A 23124-nucleotide genomic window follows, 5' to 3' on the forward strand; every position below is an offset into this window, starting at 1 on the left:
TGTTTGCGAAAATTATAGATCATCATCATCATCATGCACGGTGGGCGACTGGTTACCACATCTGCCTCACAGTTCTGAAGACCTGGGTTCAAATCAGGCCTCACCTGTGTGGAGTTTGCATGTTCGCCTCTCGTGCGTGTGTGGGTTTTTTCTGGGTACTCTGGATTGCAAAAACATGTGTGGCTGAAGACAAATTTGTCTGTAGGTGTGAAAGTGAGTGTAAATGGTTGTTTGTCTGGATGTGCCCTGCAGTTGGCTGGCGACCAGTTCAGGGTGTCCCCTGCCTCCTGCCCAAAGTCAGCTGAGATAGGTGCCAGCGCACCCACAACCCTAGTAAGGATAAGCAGTTTGGAAAATGGATAATAACAATAATTAATTTTATTCATAGGTGCCTTGGGCACATGAGGATACCATACAGAACATAAAATACAAACAATAACAAGGGAGAAAAAAAAGCACTACAACAAATAATTATGAAACATAGGTCAATTGAAATGATCAATGAACAAGGGAAAGGGAACAAGGATGAGCTACAATAAATGGATGAGGTTAAAAGGAGTTAGGTGTTTGTAAAATGTGTGTTTTGTGCCTGGATATGAAAAGAGTAAATGCATCGGGATTGGGGAGGTCAGGTAAGGTCTTAATGAGTTTCAAAGGCTGGTGGCAGGGTGGATCACAGCTCTTTTCCTGAGGGTGGGAGGTGGAGAAGGGAGGAAGAGGATATAAAGTGTGAGAGGATTTGGCAGTCTGGAGGAGGTTAGAGAGATCTGACAGGGCAAAGTTTTTGATGACCATACAAATCAAGATGATTTTGGCATTTTAAATTTGATGTGGTATTGTGGAGGGAGCCAGCGGAGTTACTGCAGGTGTATTTGGTGGATGGAGGTGATTCTGGTGATAAAAAGGAGTGACTGAGTTAAAAAGAAACTTTAAATTGTGGAGTGACTTATGAGGGAGATCAAATTGAGGGGGTCATTTAGGTTCTTGATATTACTGCTTTTTTCACATCAAATTACAACTTTGAGTACCGGTAATAGTTCTACTTTCACATTCACACTGTAGATTTGTTTTTCTTTTGAGTGTTGCCACTTAAGATGAATTTGAATGTTTTTAGGTCTGCTTTCTGATCCAAGTTGAGGGACACAAAAAAAAGCAACAGTCAGCAACTAGTTTATTTCCTCCATTTTATTTTTGCATTACACTGAATGCTTTCCCAAATGTTAGGATGGAAGTGGGGGGTAAGTGTTTCAAGACATTTGTAAATTATCATAAATACACAACACTGTAACCCCAGTATAAGTGTCAGGACCCACTAAAAATTTACAGAGTGCTCCTTTCCTCTGTCCAGTAGACTACATTATGAAGACATTATCGTAACCATCACTAATATAGATATATAAAGGCTTGTCTGCACTAAAGAATGTCAAAAATAAATAAGCAAATACTGTTTGCTTTGTATTTGTCAAGGGGCTATTTAGAAAAGTGAACAAGGGAGACATAGTAGTAAGACATAGTGGAGGAAGCATTTAATTTGGTCAGTGAAAGAGGAATTCTTGCCCCTGAGGCTAAAGGCTTTTCCTTTAGGCTCTGGGGCAAGAGGCTAGTCACTTGGCTTTTCACTGTATGTTAGTTTTTACTTTCCTTGAATAAGCTCAATACTCATAATTTAAAAAGTCTAGAGAACCACAGTCTGTTGAAGCCTTGGGCAACACATTTTTTCACTATCCTCAGAGTAAGATTCCATCTCGACTGAGGTGTTAGGAATTATTAATAATGCCCTCCAGTAAAACAACACACATTGCACATACAAGCTCTCACTGGTGTTATTCCATGTTTTTCTCAGTATCGAAAACTCCACCCTAAAACTACAACTTGATATCTCAGTATGTTGTCACTTTCCCATCGATGGAAGTCAATCCCATTCTAATTTACCATTTCTAATTAAACTATGTATGCGGTATATATGAATCATAAAACATTTTGGAAAGGGGAAAGGCCTATTTTAGTGTTCTTGTGAGTGTTTTTTTAGATGGTACTTATTTCTTCCTGGCCGAATTGGAGCTCCGAATAAAGCTTAGTTATAATATGTACACAGGTAAAATAAAATCACATTTATCTCAGTTTAGGGTTAGTGTTACAGAGCAGAACAGAGCACATTTTACATAATATTATTCATATACTTTTATATTATTTCTGTAAAAATGATGTACAAAACGAGTAATTCATTTTGTCAATAAAGGTAATATCAGAAAACACAGGGATAGAGTGCCTCATTATCAAATCATTATTATTCTTTATTATGTGTTCTGAATTTGTGCCTTGCTTCAGAACTTTCATCAGTGTCGTCCATCGCTTACTGAACATAATACAGCTCACCTCATTGTTTTGAAAGAAAAACTCAACTCTAGTCCACAATATCTTAGCATTTATGAGTACAAAGAGGGAGTCGGATCAAGCTTGGCGAAAGGTCACAAGATATTTTCAAGATGAAAGAAATCCTTATGCTGCTCAGGAGAGAACAAAAAAAAAGAGAATAGCCTTCAGAGATCTGTATCAAATTTGCTGAAGTGTTCTTAAAACTACTCGGCCTGATGGAACTTGCTCCCAGAATTATGATGCTCAGGAATGTCGGCAGTGTCAATCTGCAAAGTTCCTTCCTTGAACGGGAGTGTACCTGTGGAAGCAAGAGTGCCAAACAGAGAATGATGGGGCTGAAGACGAAGGAAGGATCCACTCCTTGAAGAAAACAGCTGGAGATGCAGAGGCATCCAACTGTCAGCCAGGCACTGGGACTCTGTGAAGACTTGGTTTTGGCCCAGTCTAAAGGGAACTTTAACGGGAAAACAGAAAATTTAATTAATACAAAAAATTTGCTTGGCTACCCACTAAGTGAAACATCCCTCTGGACAGAAAAGCAATGATGCAATGAAGACAGAATGACGTTGCTTCAAATCACTGAAGGAGTGTGTGATTGCGCTGTCGTTTACGAGGGTTGGGAATAATTAACTGCCCAGCATTATCCTGCTCATTACGACGCTGACAAGAAAGCAAAGATAATGTGGCATGGTGGATGACTGGTAAGCACATCCGTCTCACAGTTCAGAAGTGATGTGTTCAAATCTGGGCTGCTGCATTCGTGTGTGGAGTTTGTATGTTCTCCCCATGCCTGCTTAAGTTTTCCTCCCACATTCCAAAAACATGCATGGTAGGTTAACTAAGATGTTAAATTGAAAGTCAGTGTGAGTGGTTGTTTGTCTATATGTACCCTACAATTGGCTGGCAAACAGTCCAGACCCCTCCTCTCATCCAAAGTCAGCCGGGATAGGATCCAGCCCACCCGCGATTCTAACAAGGATAAGGTGTACAGAGAATGGATGGGTATATACACTTCCATTTCTCAACTGAAAACCTCCACATTAAAAATGAATAGAGCGAGTCTATCCATGTTTCCTGATTAGCAGAATTTGATACCTTATTTTAGGGCATGTGCAGAGGCGACTGAATGGGGTGGGGTACACACACACACACACACTTTTTACCTTATGTGCCCCTTTTTTTACCCTATATGCCCTACGTGTGCGGGGGTAAAAAGTGCCCTTGGAATGGGCAAAAGTGCCCTACGAGGAGCCAAAAGTGCCCCCAAAAATTTGGTGCCCCCCCCTGCCCCGATTAGATTTGGAGGGGAAAAACTTCCATCATCACCCCTCAGCCCCATCGACAATTGGTTTCAGAGGGTAAAACCTTCCTTCAGCTCCTCTCCCCCTCGACGACTGCTTTTGGAGGGGAAAAAAGGCCCCTCAGAGCGGACAAAAGTTCCCTAAAGGTAATGTGCTCCCCACTTTGAAAGTCGTTCCACCCCCCCTATTTAGTTCGGCCTCAAACTAAACTCTGTCAGTATGCAGTTTATGCTTCAGTGTCAAAATAATTATTGATTTGTAAAGTACAATGTTTTATATTGGCGGCACAGTGGGCGACTGGTTAGAGTGTCTGCCTCACAGTTCTGAGGAGCGGGGTTCAATCCCCGGCCCCGCCTGTGTGGAGTTTGCATGTTCTCCCTGTGCCTGGGTGGGTTTTCTCCGGGCACTCCGATTTCCTCCCAAATCCCAAAAACATGCATGAATTGGAGACTCTAAATTGCCCGTAGGTGTGAATGTGAGTGCGAGTGGTTGTTTGTTTATATGTGCCCTGTGATTGGTTGGCTACCAGTTCAGAGTGTACCCCGCCTCCTGCCCGATGATAGCTGGGATAGGCTCCAGGATGCCCGCGACCCTAGTGAGGAGAAGCGGCTCAGAAAATGGATGGATGGATGGAAGCACGTCATTTTGTTCTGTAGGGAGTGTAGATTTGCGAGGTGGATCGACGGGAGCGCCATTCGAAATTCTCTCTTACGGAGCTTGACATGCACTCCAGCTCGTTTCCCACAGTGGCGTCGCCTTCGCCTCCATGCGGCATACACAGCGGCCCCCGCTCCGGTGAGTAACTCAGACTAAAAACTGAGCAGTTTTATAAAAGTTTGTGAAAGAAAGTCCGGGGAAGACTCCCTAATGTTTAGCAAGTCTTCCCTTCTGTTAGTGAGTCGCGTAATGTCTCCAAAGACGAACGAAAAACACAAAAATATAGACAGTACTAGAGAGCACCTAACCGAGGCTACCACACGGTTAGGCGCCTTAACATCTGTTAACATCTGATAACTGGTACATACTTGAATGTTTTGCGGTGTTTTCGACATGGAGCAGGGAGAAGAGGTGTCAGGCTTAAGTGCCCAGGAGATGGCTAACAAAGACTGGAAAATTGCTTTTCAACGTTTTTGGACAGATTTAACAAAGATACAATACAGTGTAAAAAAAATGAGAAATATAATAAAATAAAAAGGTGTGTGTGTGTGTGTGTGTGTGTGTGTGTGCGTGTGTGACAGATGCCAGCTAGCTTTAGTGTGTGACAATATGTATGTACGTAAACAAAAACGCAGCATTCCACAGACATGCACTCAGCGTCCGAAAGCTGGGAGGAGTTCTCTAGTTTTCATAATTTTGAAGCCTCATTTTATATACCTAATTTTTTTATACATTCAAATTTGACAGGCTTGTTAACAACACTCTTCTCTGTCGTATTTCAAATTGATGAAACATTTTATTTTCACTTTACAGGGACGTTAACTTCGGGACATACCTGAATGTGTCGTCTTAAAACTATGATCAAAAACTATTTTTTTACAAAGAAATGTAATTTTCACCCATGCCACTACAAGAGTAGTTGACAGAATGTTGATTAAGCCTATCAGCTTCTGACACATCTTGCTATATTTTTCAATATATATTTTTTTAATGTATTTATGACTGTCCTATACATTCCCGCGCTGGATCACTTGAAGGTGATCTAAAATGACGTAGCGCAAATTATGTATTTTACCTACGAACAGGCAGGCCCATATATGGACACCGTGCAGGTCGACTGAGCCATACAGAAAGGAGAAAGCATGCGAGGTTGGAAGGTGGAGGAGCCTGTAAAAGCATTTAGCCTCCATTACATCATATGAACGCTAATAAACACTGGGCTGTATACTGTGAGGAGACTGTGAGGACGAAGTCACATGAATTTGTTAAGGTATGACCATGGGGATTCACGAGATGTACACACCTCTGCCCCATCCTCTGCCATTTTTGCGCACGCAACATAATCCATACGGCTCCCACCAACACCATTCAAGAGCACTATCTTGGTCAGGCATTAGCAGAGGATACTTAAGTAACGTGACGTGAAATGAAGAGATGCATGTAGGGTTTACAACTGCCTGGCTAAAGGTACCGTATTTTCCGGACTACAGAGCGCATCGGATTATAAACCGCCATTTCAGTCTCTGTGTCGCTCTCAATGTAATTTTCATTTCGAGACACAGTTACCGCTGTTCTCCCCACATAGCAGTCCAGCCTTGCAAAATCCGTTTGTGATCGTAGATTCGTTCACACTGCTCCCCGCTTTTAAGATCCACTGGCAGACCTCAGAAAAGGATGATCTTCGCATGTGGCCAGTTTTTGTGAGAGATTTCTCGCCGCTGGTCAGCCCAGCCTCCCACTCACCTCGGAGTGTCGCTTTAAAAGCACGATTCACACTGATGTCCAGTGGATGCAAAAACTTTGTTGTACCTCCAGGAATCACAGCTGGAATTGAGTTTGATCTCCTGATGGCTGTTTTCACAGAATCTGTTATATGGGCCCTTATACTGTCCAAAATAAGAAATGCTTTTTTCCGGTGAAAAAAATCCTCCCGGACTCCTACTGTAACACTTCGTCAGTCATTCAGTCATTAAGCTTTCTATCATCCACCCTTTTTGCTAACTTTAACAACTATGCCTTTTGGGAGTTTTTCTTTTGGCATAGTCGTCCGCTTAAAAATCACCATTGGTGGAAGCTTTTGTCCGGAAGCGGTGCAGCTTAAAACACACGTGAAGTGCGTTCTCTCGTGGGCAGTTATGTGCAGCAGCTCTATTTCCCTCCTGGATGGACAGATTAATCGCTTTCAACTTAAACGCTGCATTATACACTTTTGTTTTTGTACTTTCCATGATGAGGGTGTGAAAGAAAAAAAAATTTGCGTTTGTGCGTGTCGTGCTGCATTTTGCGTTGAACGCGACAAAAAGTAGCGTCGTCTTCTTCTACACGCAGGAGGCATTTGCGCATGCCCAAACCCTAGTGCATTATGGGAAGCTGTCATCTTTTAAGCATTACGTTCGAACAAGTTTTTGTACGTTTAAACAAGTTGGGCCTGTCTTGTTTTTGTACTTATTGCGCCCCCTGATAGCCGTTAGCGAAAATATATCTGTATTTTAGCCGCATCGTTCAATAGGCCGCAGGGATCAGAGCGCGGGAAAAGAGTAGGGGCTTGTAGTCCGGAAAATACGGGAATTTCTGTGGACGCTAATACGTAATGTGATCACAAAAGTAGCTTCACAAATGAAGCTATTTGATATTGAAAACAGCATCTCTACTACCCAACACTAACAACTAGCTAGTGCGTTCAACCAGTGGGGACGATGGTCGTTGCTTCGATCCCAGCACTGGTCATTGTGGGATTTCTTTTTAAAACACCAAATTAATTAGGGGGTCTTAAAGTAACAACGCCACTGGTGGAGAGTATTTGTTTTGGGGGATGTGATCTTCAAACTAATTGATAAGTGTTAATCAGTGGCTTGGGAGTGTGGCCTCATGAGTGAAAATACAATGCAATATAACCCCCTAGCTCTGTATCCATTCGTCATGGTAACATAACCCATAGCTGCATTTGTCCCACAATACTGGAGACCCAAGTGTATTTTGACCAGAGTGTTAGAGCCCTTTAATGAAAGGGTGAGTTTGCAATTATAAATAATCACCTTTTGTCAGATTTGTGAAAACAGTCATTATGAAAGTGATACATGGTAAATATGCTCCGTGAAAAATTCAGGCATGGTTAGCCTCTAATTGTGCCTCTAATTTGGTGTACAAGAAACCTCCGTGCCTGACGGAAATTTACCAATCAGAGACAGAAAGCGTAACTTACGAGGTGTCAATCATTTTTGCGTGCTTGCGGGCACAGGCCTGCAGTATCTAAAAAAAATAAAACTTCAAATTGATAGCATTTAGCATAAATGTAACACTCCATTACAAATAAGATGCTTTTCTGGTGTAACAACATTCCAAGGGTATTGCAGTGTAAAGTTTAATGGTTCATGATGGAATCATCATTCCTCTTTCGATTCAAACAAACAAATTCCAGATTATTATTATTTTAAATTCTGAGATATTGGATTTTTGCTGCAAGAGGATCAAAGGGCAAATTATGGCCAGAGCAAGTAGAGCAATAATGTCATGGCATTGTCTCAAAGTGCATTCTCAATATCAAGTTCCTGTGATGTCTGACGTCTGATCACAGCCCCCAGGAAGCATATTTGCATCGTGACTGGAGATTACTATGATGAATTAACCAACATATAGCCCTCATTTATTTCTTTGGAAAAAGATGACTGATGGAATTTTATAATACTGTATATAATCTATCCCACATTTAATGTGCACATGTGGAGTTAGCAAAGTTAGCAAACATTTGTATGATAGGACTGTTGATGTAAGGTAAATAGCTAGACTCTTTCCAAAGCAGTTACAAATTGTGGTGTGCTCATGACTTTTTTAAGAAATTAACATAACATTTACATTTTTGTGTACTTTTTTTCGAAGGTCAAATCACCATTCAAAAAAATGTATCCAGGTCTAGGTATTGTTCTTGACCACAGTTGGCTTCCAAAGTATTTGTGTTGCAATAAATAGTGCATGTTGGCGCATGTGAGCGCTGGAGAAACATTCCCCCTTGAGCACATCAAAATGGATCCCTGATGTCAGACCTTCCATACATATTTAGTTTCAATGTATGTAAATATTTGGATTTTGAATGGATGACTTAAAAGTTTGCTTACATTCTTGTTTTTATTGAAATCATTCTCAGTTGGGGTCAGTGTCAAGTCTAATGTTGTAAGGTCGATCAGTCAGTTCCAGTGGTGACATCCAATTGACTTTTACTTTTCATTCTATGGCTGGCTTGGTGAAAGAACTTCCTAAGGACAACGCAGAGTGAAAAAGAAAAATGGAACTGACCTCGGCTGACAAAACTGATGGCAGTCTGGGTCTGCATCAAGAGAAGCACACATGCAGCGCTGAGTGTCTCTCTTCTCCTGCTCACTCAGTCGTCCAGCAACAGCACGTCGGATTCGCTGGGCTCCTTTGTAACTCGACATTCCATAGGGTACCGTGCGTCTGCAAGTTTCCACAAAAGAAAGGCTGTTTTGTTCAACGACAGCAAAACGTGCCAAAACAAGTGTTTTCATATTTGATAGCATATCATAATATAAATGACATGATAGAGACTGCATGCAGATTTATAGACTACTGTACACATACAGTTTGCCAACATATGCTTCGTGATAAGTGTCTGACAGAACTCAAAAATGGAAAACTTCTCTGGAAAATCAAAGATGAATTACCGGTGAATCAAACTTGGACTGGCCAAATAAAGAAAACAATACATCGTGCATACGCTCACGTCCGAGTGTATGAATTCCTTTCTTAATTTATTAATTTACATCCAGATGAAAATGGGTTAAGCTACACAATGCATCCGTCCTGTACTGAATTTACAACAGGAGGACTCTCCTGTTCCCGCGATCATGTGGCACTCATGAACGTACCTCAGAAGCAGTACTGACGTGAGTGACCTTTTATGTCGACTAGACTACAGCTATGGCATTCATCACATTGTATTTCAGTCCAAAATTGTTTTACTCCATTACCTTTTATTTTACCTAATTTGTCCTGTAAACATGCTCGTAACTCAAAACCCTTATAGCTCAAATTATTTTTCCCCATTGAAATGAATTGAAAGGCCATTAATCCATTCTTCGTCTTTTCCTTTCGGCTTGTCCCGTTAGGGGTCGCCACAGTGTGTCATCCTTTTCCATGAAAGCCTATCTCCTCCATCCTCCTCTCTAACACCAACTGCCCTCATGTCTTCCCTCACGGCATCCATCAACCTTCTCTTTGGTCTTCCTCTCGCTCTCTTGCCTGGCAGCTCCATCCTCATCATCCTTCTACCAATATACTCACTATTTCTCCTCTGGACGTGTCCAAACCATCGAAGTCTGCTCCCTCTAACTTTGTCTCCAAAACATCGAACCTTGGCTTTCCCTCTGATGAGCTCATTTATCATTTTATCCAACCTGGTCACTCCTACAGAGAACCTCACCATCTTCTCTTCCGGTACCTATAGCTCTGCTTCCTGTTTTCTCTTGAGTGTCACTGTCTCTAACCCATACATCATGGCTGACCTCACCACTGTCTTATAAACTTTGCCCTTCATCCTAGCAGAGACTGTCACTTCTGTCACGTAACACACCTGACCAGGGGCATAGCACCAGAATATGGGCCCCCATACAGCACCTTCAAAGTGGTCCTCTTTGAAAATAATTTGTCACCATGCGGGACGAGGGGGTTCTGGTAGTACCTGATGGAGTTTACCTTGGTCAAAGGGGGTGGGCGTTGGGAGGCCTCCCGGACAGCCAGGGGGCCCCAAATGCTAAGGACCCTGGGACAGCCATCCCCTTTTTCCCCCCTGTTCAATGCCCCTGGATCAAACCCCTTCCTCCACCCATTCCAACCTGCCTGGTTGCGTTTCTTCACTTCCTTACCACACTCACCATTGCTCTGGACTGTTGACCCCAAGTATTTAAAGTTCTCTAACCACACTATCTCTTCTCCCTGTAGCCTCACTCCTCCCCCTCCACTCATCTCATTTATGCACATATATTCTGACTTACTTTGGCTAATCTCAATTTATCTCCTTTCCTGTGCATGCCTCCACCTTTCTAAATGTTCCTCCACCTGCTCCCTGCTTTCACTGCAGATCACGTCATCTGCGAGCATCATGGTCCACGGGGATTCCAGTCTAACCTCATCTGTCAGCCTATCCATCACCACTGCAAACAGGAAGGAGCTCAGGGCTGATCCCTGATGCAGTTCCACCTCCACCTTAAATTCCTCTCTCACACCTACAGCACACCTCACCACTGTACTGCTGCCCTCATACGTGTCCTGTACTATTCTAACATACTTCTCTGCCACTCCAGATTTCTGCATGCAGTACCACAGTTTCTCTCAGGGTATCCTGTCATAGGCTTCCTCTAATTATACAAAGACACAATGCAGCTTCTTGTCCTTCTCCGTACTTCTCCATCAACACCCTCAAGGCAAATAATGCATCTGTGGTACTCCTCCAAGGCATGAAACCATACTGTTGCTCACATATAGTAATTTCTGTCCTGGGTCTAGCCCCCACTACTTTTTCCCATAACTTCATTGTGTGGCTTATCAGCTTTATTCCTCGATTGTTCCTACAACTCTGCACATCACCATTGTTCTTAACAATGGGCACCAGCACACTTTTCCACAATTCCTCATGAATCTTCTCACCCGCTAGAATAATGTTCAACAACCTGGTCAAAATCTCCACAACCACCTCTCCTAGATGCTTCCATACCTCCACAGGTACACTATATTGCCAAAGGTATTCGCTCACTTGACTTGACTGACATACAGTGGGTACGGAAAGTATTCAGACCCCCTTAAAGTTTTCACTCTTTTTTATATTGCAGCCATTTGCTAAAATAATTTAAATTCATTTTTTTCCCCACATTAATGTACACAGAGCACCACATATTGACAGAAAAAGACGGAATTCTGGAATTTTTTGCAGATTCATTAAAAAAGAAAAACTGAAATATCACAGCCATAAATATTCAGACCCTTTGCTCAGTATTTATTAGAAGCACCCCTTTGAGCTAATACAGCCATGAGTCTTTTGGGGAATGATTCACACCTGGATTTGGGAATCATCTACCATTGCTCCTTGCAGATCCTCTCCAGTTCTGTCAGGTTGGATGGTGAACGTTGGTGGGCAGCCATTTTCAGGTCTTTCCAGAGATGCTCAATTGGGTTTAAGTCACAACGTCCACAATTTCCAAAAGCAATTTGAAATGTGGACAGAACACTTTTCCACTTTTCATCAGTCCATCTTAGATGAGCTCGGGCCCAGAGAAGCCGGCAGCGTTTCTGGGTGTTGTTGATAAATAGCTTTTGCATTGCATAGTAGAGTTTCAAGTTTCACTTATGGCTGTAGCGCCGAACTGTATTTACTGACATTGGTTTTCTGAAGTGTTTCTGAGCCCATGCGGTGATATCCTTTATACATTGATGTCGGTTTTTTATGCAGTGCCGCCTGAGGGATCGAAGGTCCATCCATTTTCTACCGCTTATCCGAGGTCGGGTCGCGGGGGAAGTAGCTTTAGGAGGAACGCCCAGATTTCCCTCTCCCCAGCCACTTCATCCAGCTCTTCCGGAGGGATCCCGAGGCTTTCCCAGGCCAGCCGAAGGATGTAGAAGGTCACAGGCATTCAATGTTGGTTTTTGGCCTTGCCGCTTTCATGCAGTGATTTCTCCAGATTCTCTGAACCTTTTGATGATATTATGGACCGCAGATGATGAAATCCCTAAATTCCTTGCAATTGTACGTTGAGGAACATTGTCCTTAAACTGTTTTCTCACGCACTTGTTCACAAAGAGGTCAACCTCGCCCCATCTTTGCTTGTGAATGAGTGAGCAATTCAGGGAAGCTCCATTTATGGCACCCACCTGTTCCGAATTATCGTGTTCACCTGTGGGATGTTCCAAACCGGTGTTTGATGAGCATTCCTCAAGTTTCTCAGTCTTTTTTGCCACCTGTCCCAGCTTTTTTGGAACGTGTTGTAGCCATAAAATTCAAAGTTAATGATTAATCGCTAAAAACAATAAAGTTGATCATTTTGAACATTAAATATATTGTCTTTGTAGTGTATTCAATTAAATTCAATTAAATATAGGTTGAACATGATTTGCAAATCATTGTATTCTGTTTCTATTTATGTTTAATACAACGTCCCGACTTCATTGGAATTGGGGTTGTACACAACCTTAATTTGATGACAAAACACAAAGAAGACTATTGCAACCAAGTTGCAGTTATATCTGTCATTTTTCACAGAGCAGAAAGAATACATATCTGTATTGTTTTATGCTCTGTATGTAATGCTTCACTGTTTGTGTTCAAATGTAAGTTGTTTAAAAACTTATAACTGCGACAAGATCAGTCCTAGTTTCCTTACCTTATGTAATTTCACTTCAGCGTAAAAACTGGCGCATCTTGATTTTTGTGCAAGCGCAGGACTTGTTGGTGCAGACCCGTCTGCACCAAGCTGTGCATGTTGGTGCAGCGAGGGCGTGCCATAGGAGATGCGCTTGGAGGAGGGAGATTTTGGTGTCAGAAAGTCCATCTAAATTTACGCCTACTGGGACCACATCTAACTTTTGGCACAGGTGTTCTAACACGGTTTTGGTGTATTTGATCAGTGAAAATGCTGGCAGACAGACGTGAGCTCCTCGGGCATGTGTGGAGGATGACAGACTTGTTTGTTCCATTATTATTATTATCCATCCATCTGTCCGTTGTCTGTACGGACAGTTTATCCGTTTATTTGCTAAAAACAATAAGGTTTATCAGTTTGAACATTAAATATCTTGTCTTTGTAGTGTATTCAATTAAATATAGGTTGAACATGATTTGCAAATCATTGTATTCTCTTTTTATTTATGTTTAACACAACGTCCCAACTTCATTGGAATTGAGGTTGTAGTTAAATAGGCCAAAACCCAACACCATAAACCCTCAAAGTTTTAATATTTGCAGTTGGGTGACATCATTTAGATTATAAAAGATGTCTGCCGGAAGAAGATGAGTAGCTCCTGCAGCATGTTTCAGTGCCTTCAGGTAAGGCAATAATTTTGGAATCTTTATTTATTCTCATTGTTAACCGATGTCCAAACATCAGCACCAAGCTAGATGAGAGGGTGAATGTGTATGACCTGCCAGAGAAGGACAATAAATCCTACTTCATGACAATGTGTGACCCAGTATTTGCAGTTAGCAATTCCCTCACAAACAAATCCATTACAAACCAATATTTTCAATCCTGGTGGTTTAGTTTTCCCTTCCCCTTGTGTGTCTGTGTGCATTCAGGTTCCAGATTAAGGAATTTTAAAAGAAAAAATACAGGGTATAATTGATTCTAATCACTTAGCCCATGTTTCTCAAATTGAAAGTACAGTGGCCTAAAAGGGACAAAGGGCATTTGGCAAACCGCTCCATTACAAAAAGAGGACTTATGAGTTTCTTTACATTAGGTTTAATCACCTAAACCTAAAGGGTCTGTCTTAAAACAGTTGTATTAGAAAGAATTCAGTTTATCCGTCCATCCATTTTCCGAACCACTTACCTCACTAGGGTCGCGGGCCAGCTGGATCCTATCCCAGCTGATTCTGCGCGAGATGCAGGGTACCCCCTGAACTGGTCCCTAGCCAATCGCAGTCAAATCTAAACAAAATAAAACTAAAACTCACATCTATGGGTAATTTAGTTTTTAATTAACCATGCATGTTTTTGGGATGTGGGAGGGAACCAGAGCACCCGGAGAAAACCCACACAGGCACGGGGAGAAAATGCAAACTCCACACAGGCGAGACCGGATTTGAACCCGGATCCTTAGAACTGTGAGGCAGATGAGCTAACCAATTGTACAACGTACCACCGAATTCTGTTTATTCATGCTGAATTATGTAATAGTGCAATAAACCAGTGTGTTGTGGACTAAGTTAAAAAGATTTAATATGCATTGGATGTCGGCCGTTCTGGGATCCGGGGTTCAAATCCCGGCCCCGCTTGTGTGGAGTTTGCATGTTCTCCCGGTTTTCTCCAGGCACTCCAGTTTCCTCCCACATCCCAAAAATATGCGTAGTAGGTTGATTGAAGACTCTAAATTGCCCGTAGGTGTGAAGAAAATGGATGGATGTTGGCCTTTAAAAAAATATATGTTATTCATATTGAAAGGCAAGATGTGTAAATGTCAGTAACAGTTTTCCCTTCACCTATGGATTTGTGTGCAGTCGGGTCATACCATTTTCATACCATTGAGAGAGCGAGCGAGCGAGAGAGAGAAAGAGAGAGATAGAGAGAGAAAACTGATCAAAATTTCACCTTGTAACTTTTCTAATAGCCCATCTCCAGGATCACATGAGTTGCTACTAAATATAATGCACTGTGATTTCTCGGGGTTACTTTACTATGGATATAGTGTGCCCTAAATTTAAAGTTATCATGTGAAATTATTGGAAACTCCAATGTTATTGTGGCAAAATGTTATGTTTTTACATTCACAAGCACATGTAGAGGGAGACCAAAAAGCTCACCGCCATCTTGCATAATACAAATAATTGGACAAATAAAAGTGAGCCACAAAGTCAGAAAAGTTGCATATATGGAGTGTTGTTTCATAAAGTAATGGTGCTGAAGTATGGATGACTGAGGGATGGGATGGTTGTCACAAAACATTAGAACTGGCCCACTATAGCAACGGACTTTAACATTTAACATGTAATTACTTTTTGAATAGATAGAATTTTCATTCAAGATATCTGTAACAGAATTGTGAATATTCAAAACGATGGATAGACAGCGCTGTAATTCTGTTTTGTCTCGTCAAAACTGAATCATAGATATCTGCAACGTCATTGCACCCAGGACAAAATATGTCACTTTTTCCATTCATGTTTGTATACAGTATATGACAGCCCCTTTTAACATTTAACATTCAGACTGGTTGCAGTGTTGCAGGTATCTGTAATTACATTTCACAATTTAAGTCACAAACAGACAGATATAAAACAGATATCTTAATAGATATCTTAAACTGGAGGTACAGATACTGTATCTATATTTCAGTTGCAGATAGCCATAATTCATTAAAAGTCTTCTGCAACTGAATTGCAAATATTTGTAATGAGAAACCCCATACACCTGAATAGCAAAAGTGACATCATTTGTCCGAGGTAAATACCTGTATATACTGTATTGTATATGTCTCCTCTAGTCACAATTACTTTACAGATATCTTGAATAAATATTCCAATGATAAAAAATGGGCAGAGAAACTGTCAATAGTTCAATATCCAGAGTACCTATACGTTCCCTAACCACTGAGGTGTTACAGTACCTTTAGTTAATGTCGAGACACACACACGTGCATTTCCGGGTTTAAAGCAAGTGAAACACAGAACAGCTGCTACGTGCCCCCCCCATTCAAATAATGTACATTATAAAGTATACATATGCTGTGTTTTACAACAATACTTAACGATATTTATTATGTACCTGTAGATTAAAAAAGAGAAAAGTTCGTGGCCAAAATGTACCCGGGCAGTACAGTCGTACTTCACCGGCCATTGAAATAAGCAAGCTATTTTTCAAATACTGCATCACACCCTCACGTCCTGTTTCTGTAGCAACAGCGTCTTCTAACAATTAATCTATCATTTTATGGTTTCATAAATGTGATAAGAGTACAAAATACTTGCACACTGTATGTTCAGCATCAAACACCTACACAAGCTCACCGTCCACAGCGTCCATATTGCCAATTGCTCAATGTGGTGATCGCGAGGCATCGCTGTCATTTGACACTTGATAGCAGCGTAGTGGAGGAGGTTTGTGGCGGTAGTCCAGCCTGAGGTCTTGATCTCGAACGCAGCTCGCTTCTTCTTCCTCTTTCCAATATCGATTCCTGCTTTTTGTGTCACATCTCTGGAGCTCAGCTGGGATGTCTACTAGTATGTCACCGACGATCGATGTCCGTAGGGAGCTAAGGAAGTTACGGCTGAGAGAAACTCTACCCAGACCTCCATTCCTCCTTGCCATGACAGGTTGGGAAGTATGGCAGCAACGTTATGAAGCTCAAAGTTATAATCAATTGGATACAAGTTCTTGCAAAGCAGATCGCTGGGTCGCTAGCTAGATCACTTAAATACACGTTAAAATAAATGAGATCAGGCTAAAAAAAAACACAATAAAAACAGTTAAGTAAGGACGAGACGAGTGTTGGTTCACACACGCACTGCAGCGCCCACAGGGTGTACCCCGCCTCTCGCCCGATGATAGCTGGGATACGCTCCAGCATGCACGCGACCCTAGTGAGGATAAGCGGTAGGGAAAATGAATGAATTAATAATATGTATAGTGAGCTTTTTACAAAAGACCAATGGCTGCGCTCCGCCCATTGCTCGATAAAAATGCCTCATTTCCGTGCCGTCATTTGCGGTGCGCCACCAACTGCGCCAGCGCGGAAAATGAATTGGGCAATCATTAATATAAAAAATAAAATACTGAAAAATACAGCAAGATTTTAAAGGAGCTGGCAGGCTTAATCAGCATTGTGTCATCTCCTGTCATAGTGCCTTGGGTGAAAATGACTTGTTTCTTTTAACACAAAAAAGTTACAGATTGCAGGTTTAAAGTAGCAAGAGGCCTCTTGAGAAATGACACAAGGTGATGCCAAGAAAATCTGTTCTTAGTGGTTTAAAAGCTTGACTTGAAGCAGACCAACCGCAGCCCACACACACACACACATACCTTTTTTTCATTATCCTCCATTTGGGGCAAAGAGATGACACTCACTGCCTTTTCATGAATGTTGCACTATATATCAGTATACAATGGAGACATTCAAATATGTCAATCTGTCCTGACTTGCTAGGGTGTAAGCGAGAGTTCTTTTAAGATGAAATAGCCCACAGCAGTCTTGGCAAAAGAAGACAGAGCACAGAAAATGGACTCTCTTGCTGAAAGAGGTGATTCAAAATTGGATGAGAAGAAGCAGCAAAACTGGTAAGCTCCTGAACACACCCAGTGAAAAACCTCTTGTGCTTGTAATCACTTGGTATCAGCCTCTACCAATTCAGATGTTATGTTTCAGAGTCATTTTCAAGATTGGGACAGCTGTGGCCGACCAAATGATTAATGCCCCAGTGACTTTGTTGGCTATAAGAAGCAATGAAGTAACTTTTCCTATCATGTGTTCATGTCAAAACTTGATAGCCCTGATTATTTGAGTTATTTATTACCCCACAAACAACCTGTTTGCTTTCTGATGGAGTACACTGAAATTACCTTCCAGTTGTTTTTTTCAAATGGAACTTCTAAAGTCCCAAGCCAAATGACTCAATTTAGGGGGGCAACACTCAAGTTGAACGAAACTTCGGTGTTCGAACCTTCATTGTGCATGATGTCAGCATATCAGGTCGAAATAATGCAGCCCAAAGAAAAAGGTCTGCATGGATGAACCGCAGCTTCCCATAGCTCGGGGCATGTCGTGCTTCTTTAGACAGCAAACTAATTAGGATTGAATAAACAGCTCCTCTGCTTTTCCACGCAATCAACAGCTTTATTTAAAAATCAATAAATCAATAAATTAATTATTATGTCCATTCTTACTAGCGACAGATTGACCCTGGAATGGATTATTTCTTTTGCCATTATTTACTATAGTAAAACATTTTTAAAGTAGAAAAAATCGGGATGCCCAGCAGCAACCAGGAATAGACTTTGTTTAACTCGAGAGGTTCCATTGTTTTACTCAATCTAAAGAGGCAGCACAGTGGTTAAGCCGTGCTGCCAAATCTCGAGAATGACATAGTTTCAACCCTGTGCTGTGAGCATTTGTATTCTGGCTTCCTCGCATAGCTGCCATCCCTCCTAGTCTACTAAGAGCCATGAAACATGTATTACATCCGCCAAGTGTGAAGGCAAGACGTATTGCTTTCACCCCTGTTAGTTAACTAGTTAGCTGAGTTTGAGACATCTGAAACATGATAGGACTCTACTACCGATGATCAATGTCTTTTTGGCAGTATTTTTTCATGTTAATGCAGACCACATTCTTTCCACCTTAACAGAGGACTGCGCTCTATTCAGGGGCTTTTCTAAGTACTCTTGTGTAAGTGCAACACAACACAATATTTCACTGAACCACCAAAACATACAGACACTAGTGCAATAAGTGGACATACTGCAGCTGATTTATACCATACTTGTCAACCAAAATGCATTTTCCTGTCACCCTTTTCTGAAATACACTGTGATTTAAGGTTCAAGCAAGGCAAACAATCCATTCCTGCATCATCCTCCCATACAGTGGAGTCATCTAAACCTTGCCACTATTACTGTGCTTCCTGTAAAACCCACACACCCAATTAAGATGTTTAAGGCCACAGGTTAGATTAGTTTCTCAAAAGTGAATACTGTAAAAGCTTTGTGGGAATAAGAAGGAATTTTGTCGAGGAAAGACAAATTAACTTTCATTCCTCAATCACACATCACATGCCACAATCTAGTTTCATTGAATGATTAATGGAGTGTTATGAAATGATCATCAACCAGAAAAAAAAGACTTGGCTGACTCCCTATTAACCTCAGTTCAATATAAGCTTTTATATATTTTTTGATCGCTTTCTGTTTTTTTTTCTTCCTTCTGAACACAGATGTATACTGTTTTAATTACTTGAGAGTTTTGATTTTCGTGCAACCGCAAGGCTCTATGCACATTTGCCTCTTGGACCGGTTTGCACAAAGTTGTACGAAGTGAGGGTGTGTCCTTGGACATGCATCTGGTGGAGTGACATATTGGTGGAAGAAAGTCAGTTTAAACTTATGCCTGCTCAGACCACGTCTAACTGCCAGCTTTTGTTGACTAACTGCATATTTTGGTGAATTTGGTCAGGGCACAGTCAAACACATTCGGAGCTCCGCAGACGTGGTTGATCGCAGGCGCATTTCAGTCATGAATGTGTGAATAGCAGGCATCAAACTCTCTGAAACATTGTAGAAATCAATTCATTGGACCCATTATTAGTAGTAGTAGTAGTAGTAGTCGTAGTAGTAGGAGGAGTATCATCATTATTATATTTTTCATCCCACTGGCCCTTGCAGCTAGGGGGGGTGCACATGAACGATTGGGGGTTGGGCGGGCTCCAAGTGCCACCACAATTATTTCACAGATATCTTGAATAAATATTCCAACTATAAAAAATGGGTGGAGAGAAAGCGTCAATAGTTGAATATCCAGAGTAAATATATGTTCCCTAATCACTGAGGTACAACCCAGTAGTACAAATTCAGGAGGTCAGAGAAAGAAAGTTGTGTTAAATTGAGAGCTTATTTAAAATATTGCCTGTCGTCTCTTGTGTCAAACTATATGACCTTTAGGTATTTCTGTTGGGCTTGCCATCGCTTGACGAATTACCCGTTTTGGTGCTTGAAGCATTCTGGTGTGGTTTGCAGAAATGTTTACCTTGCAGGCTTGACAGCTATTAATGAGGCACAAAAAGAAAGTGAAAAAAATGTGTGCGTTCAGTTGTAAACTTAAATCGTATACTTTAAGTATGAAGTACCCCTATATCTTATTTGTGTGTGTTGCATTCTCTTAAACCTCAAAGGAAATAATGCAGAGTCAAGCAGCTGGTGCCTTGCTGAACGGCCCCTCAAGAAGCAATCTTCTCTCCCACTTGGGCCACGACCTTCATCCCCTGAGCCAAAGTCCTTTAGTTTAAGATTAAAGTCCATCATTGTACTACTTCAGACATTGTAGCACCAAAGCTTAACAGATATGTGAACCTTTAACATAGATGTTCATAAATCTCAAAGATGCTGCAATATGTGAAAAATAATCAGCTACCCCCTCGGAAAAACGTATGCAAATCTCCATCAAGCGTGCATAAATACCTGAATAGACTTTTCCACCTCTATCAATCAAGTAACGCTAAGTATCGTCGTTACAGATATACTGAGTTAAGAATAAGTAACAACTATGGGCCAGGTATATACCAAAGTACTATGCATGCTTTTCAATTTAGTATAAGGCAATAAATAGTAACAATAGATCGGATATACTTGTTAATGTTGTTATTATAAGCATAGAAAGTAACAAGTGAAGGCAAGTTACAAACTTTTATGCACACTTGTCAATATACAAGTAAGCCAGTTACATAATAGTATAATTGGCGGCTGCAAGCCGTACTATATATCCTGACTGTATACTTAATTGTCAGTGTTCGCCAAATTCCATTAAATACAATTTAGTTCTTTTATTCTAGCGTTTTTAGGATAACGGTATGCATATATTATGACTTTAATGTATCACCATATGTTAATTACTTTTGCTATATATAGCATAATGTAGTAGTATAGTAGTAGTATAATATAATTTTGTGGAATATTATTATTACCTCAATTTTTAAATATAATGTCATGGAAGAATGTATTAGACCGCCCTTGTTTCTTCAGTTTCTTGTTCATTGTTAATGCCTGTTACAAGTAAAGGTCCATTTGTTTGGACCAATACAATGATGACAATAAATATAGCTCATAAACGTTTTAAGAGCTGACACCTGGCCCCTTTTTTTTTGTTTGTTTGTTTGTTTTTGTATTTTTTTGGGTTTCTTGAGAGTAACCAAACTCACTGCGAATACAGTTAAGCTTTTAAGCATGTCAAACAGGTCAAAGTATGATGGAATCAGCTGCATTTTTTGTCGTGTTCATTGTATTCTTCAGGTAACATAACTCTAGTGGTACCAGGCATTAAAATAAACAAGAAATTGAAAAAAACAATGGTGTTGTGATAATTGTTTCCATGACAGTATTATGGTATTATGTATTATGTAATCATGAGTTTCTATTTTACATTTTTAACCTAAAAGATATATTTCGTTGCTAGTATACGTGTTACTTAACAAAGGCTGTCTTACTCGGGTGTATTGATCCAGATGATGTCCAAATGGCAGTAATAGATGCACTCTTTATCCTTGTAGGAATAGCAGGTGCAGCGCTTGGATCTGGACTTCGGCTCCGTCGCGTCAGACTTCTTTAGAGCCGCGACTCCGCCGGAGTTCAACTCCGTGCTGGGGCCCGAGACACCTCCGGGGCTGACCTCTGATATGACCCAAGCATCACACCTCAAGACACCTTGTATTGCACAGGAAACACATGATAGCGTTCAGAAAAGAGCATCGTGTTCGGGAAAGGTTTGCCGCGGAGCGCAGCTTGTATGACGAAAGGACCGACATGACCCACGTACCTTGTAAGAGAATTAAAGCAAGGATTTTGTAAAGCATGATTGTCGGCTGCATAGGAAAGGTCCTTGTCTCGTATGTTAAATATTCCCAAATTGAAAGAGAGCCTGGTGGCAATGCGGCGACGTGGTCATATTAATCCAACACGTGTAAAACTCCACTGATGTCCATGTGCAGATCCTGACAACAACAACAACAAAAACAAAAAAAATCAAAAAAGAAGGACGTTTATTCCTCCGTTGCGTTCATATTTGTACCTTCATGTCATACATCCATATAAGCAATATGCCGTGTCGTCCTGCCCTTACTGGTCTCTACAACAAATGCATGTGCCCCAAACTCTTCTCCGTGTCTCAGTTTCACATCATCTGAAGTAAAGAGCAACATTCCTGCCCGCCCCCTAAAAACCCCAACTAAAGATCCATGGGCTTTGGATAGGCTGGGGTACACCCCCGACACACCTCATCCTCCCTCCCCCTATCAAATATGCATGAAAGGGAGTGCTCCACTTGAGGTGCTGTTGATGCGTGGCATAGGAATGAGGGGTATGTTTTCTCACTTTATACCGTAATCACAAAATAGCATGAGCCCTGTAGTGTTGTGTGATAAGGGTCTTTTTCATTTTATTGTGTTTATGTGGGCGGCGTGGTTGACGAGTGGTTAGCACATCTGCATCACAGTTCTGGGGACCGGGGTTCAAATCCCGGCCCCGCCTGTGTGGAGTTTGCATGTTCTCCCCGTGCCTGCGTGGGTTTTCTCCGGGCACTCCGGTTTCCTCCCACGTCCTAAAAACATGCATGGTAGGTTGATTGAGGACTCTTAATTGCCCTTCGGTGTGAATGTGTGCGCAAATGGTTGTTTGTTTATATGTGCCCAGCGATTGGCTGGCGACCAGTTCAGGGTGTACCCTGCCTCTCGCCCGAAGATAGCTGGGATAGGCTCCAGCACGCCCGCGACCCTAGTGAGGATAAAGCGGTACAGAAAATGGATGGATGTGTTTATGTGTTACCTACCTGTGCACCATCACGGGGTACAATCTCAGTTATCAGGGTTTAGAGCCCTCCAGGGCCATGTGGAAAAAAGGTTTAGGAGCGATAACATGTAACATTTTCAATTTAAGTGCGTGGCGTGTTATGTATATAAGAGGCTTACTGGAAATAACACAGCGTGCCTGCAGGCAAATATGAGGTGTTGTCTCTTTAGTTCAAAAGCACAGTCCTCTTAGCACCAGTCAGTCAGTCATTCTTAAAACATTTCCAGAAGAGTCTTCCAAAAATACCCTGATTGACTTCCAATTTCAAAATAATTTTCCCATCTATCCAGGGCATATAGACAAATTCACACTCACATTCATACCCATGGACAATTTTAGAGGACACTTTTCACTATTCATCCATCCATTTTCCATACCGCTTATCCTCACTTGGGTCGCAGGCGTGCTGGAGCCTATCCCAACTGACTCTGGGTGAAAGGTGGGGTACACCCTGAACTGGTCGCCAGCCAATCGCAGGGCTCATATAAACAAACAACCATTCACACTCATATTCATACCTATGCACAA

General features: G+C 41.4%; 1 protein-coding gene across 2 annotated transcripts; it reads right to left on the reverse strand.

Annotated features, from left to right (window-relative positions):
* Positions 1-360: 360 nt before the first annotated feature.
* On the reverse strand, positions 361-21977 carry edn3b (endothelin 3b). 2 transcript variants are annotated; one of them, XM_061782619.1, is made up of 4 exons: positions 21569-21952; positions 21240-21456; positions 8625-8783; positions 361-2830 (listed from the first exon to the last, which is right to left on the reverse strand). In XM_061782619.1, exons 1-4 carry the CDS (start codon positions 21618-21620, stop codon positions 2821-2823), a joined length of 438 nt encoding a protein of 145 aa, XP_061638603.1. In that variant the 5' UTR covers positions 21621-21952; the 3' UTR covers positions 361-2820. The 2 variants fall into 2 exon arrangements, with proteins under 2 accessions (XP_061638603.1, XP_061638593.1); XM_061782609.1 differs by lacking the exons at positions 361-2830; positions 8625-8783 and adding an exon at positions 16059-16351 and having other exon boundaries at positions 21569-21743; positions 21821-21977.
* Positions 21978-23124: the final 1147 nt, after the last annotated feature.

Source organism: Phyllopteryx taeniolatus, chromosome 1 (assembly GCF_024500385.1).
Source record: "Phyllopteryx taeniolatus isolate TA_2022b chromosome 1, UOR_Ptae_1.2, whole genome shotgun sequence".
NCBI lineage: Eukaryota > Metazoa > Chordata > Actinopteri > Syngnathiformes > Syngnathidae > Phyllopteryx > Phyllopteryx taeniolatus.

What these genes read in the sequence shown, in the direction of transcription:
- edn3b (XM_061782609.1), bottom strand. Translation starts at nt 21,620, where the DNA reads ATGCAGCCGACAATCATGCTTTACAAAATCCTTGCTTTAATTCTCTTA. An exon ending in TGCTTTAATTCTCTTACAAG is followed by an intron (nt 21,457 to 21,568) that starts GTACGTGGGTCA and finishes GTGCAATACAAG; the next exon opens with GTGTCTTGAGGTGTGATGCT. An exon ending in ATCTGGATCAATACACCCGA is followed by an intron (nt 16,352 to 21,239) that starts GTAAGACAGCCT and finishes TGTCATGGCAAG; the next exon opens with GAGGAATGGAGGTCTGGGTA.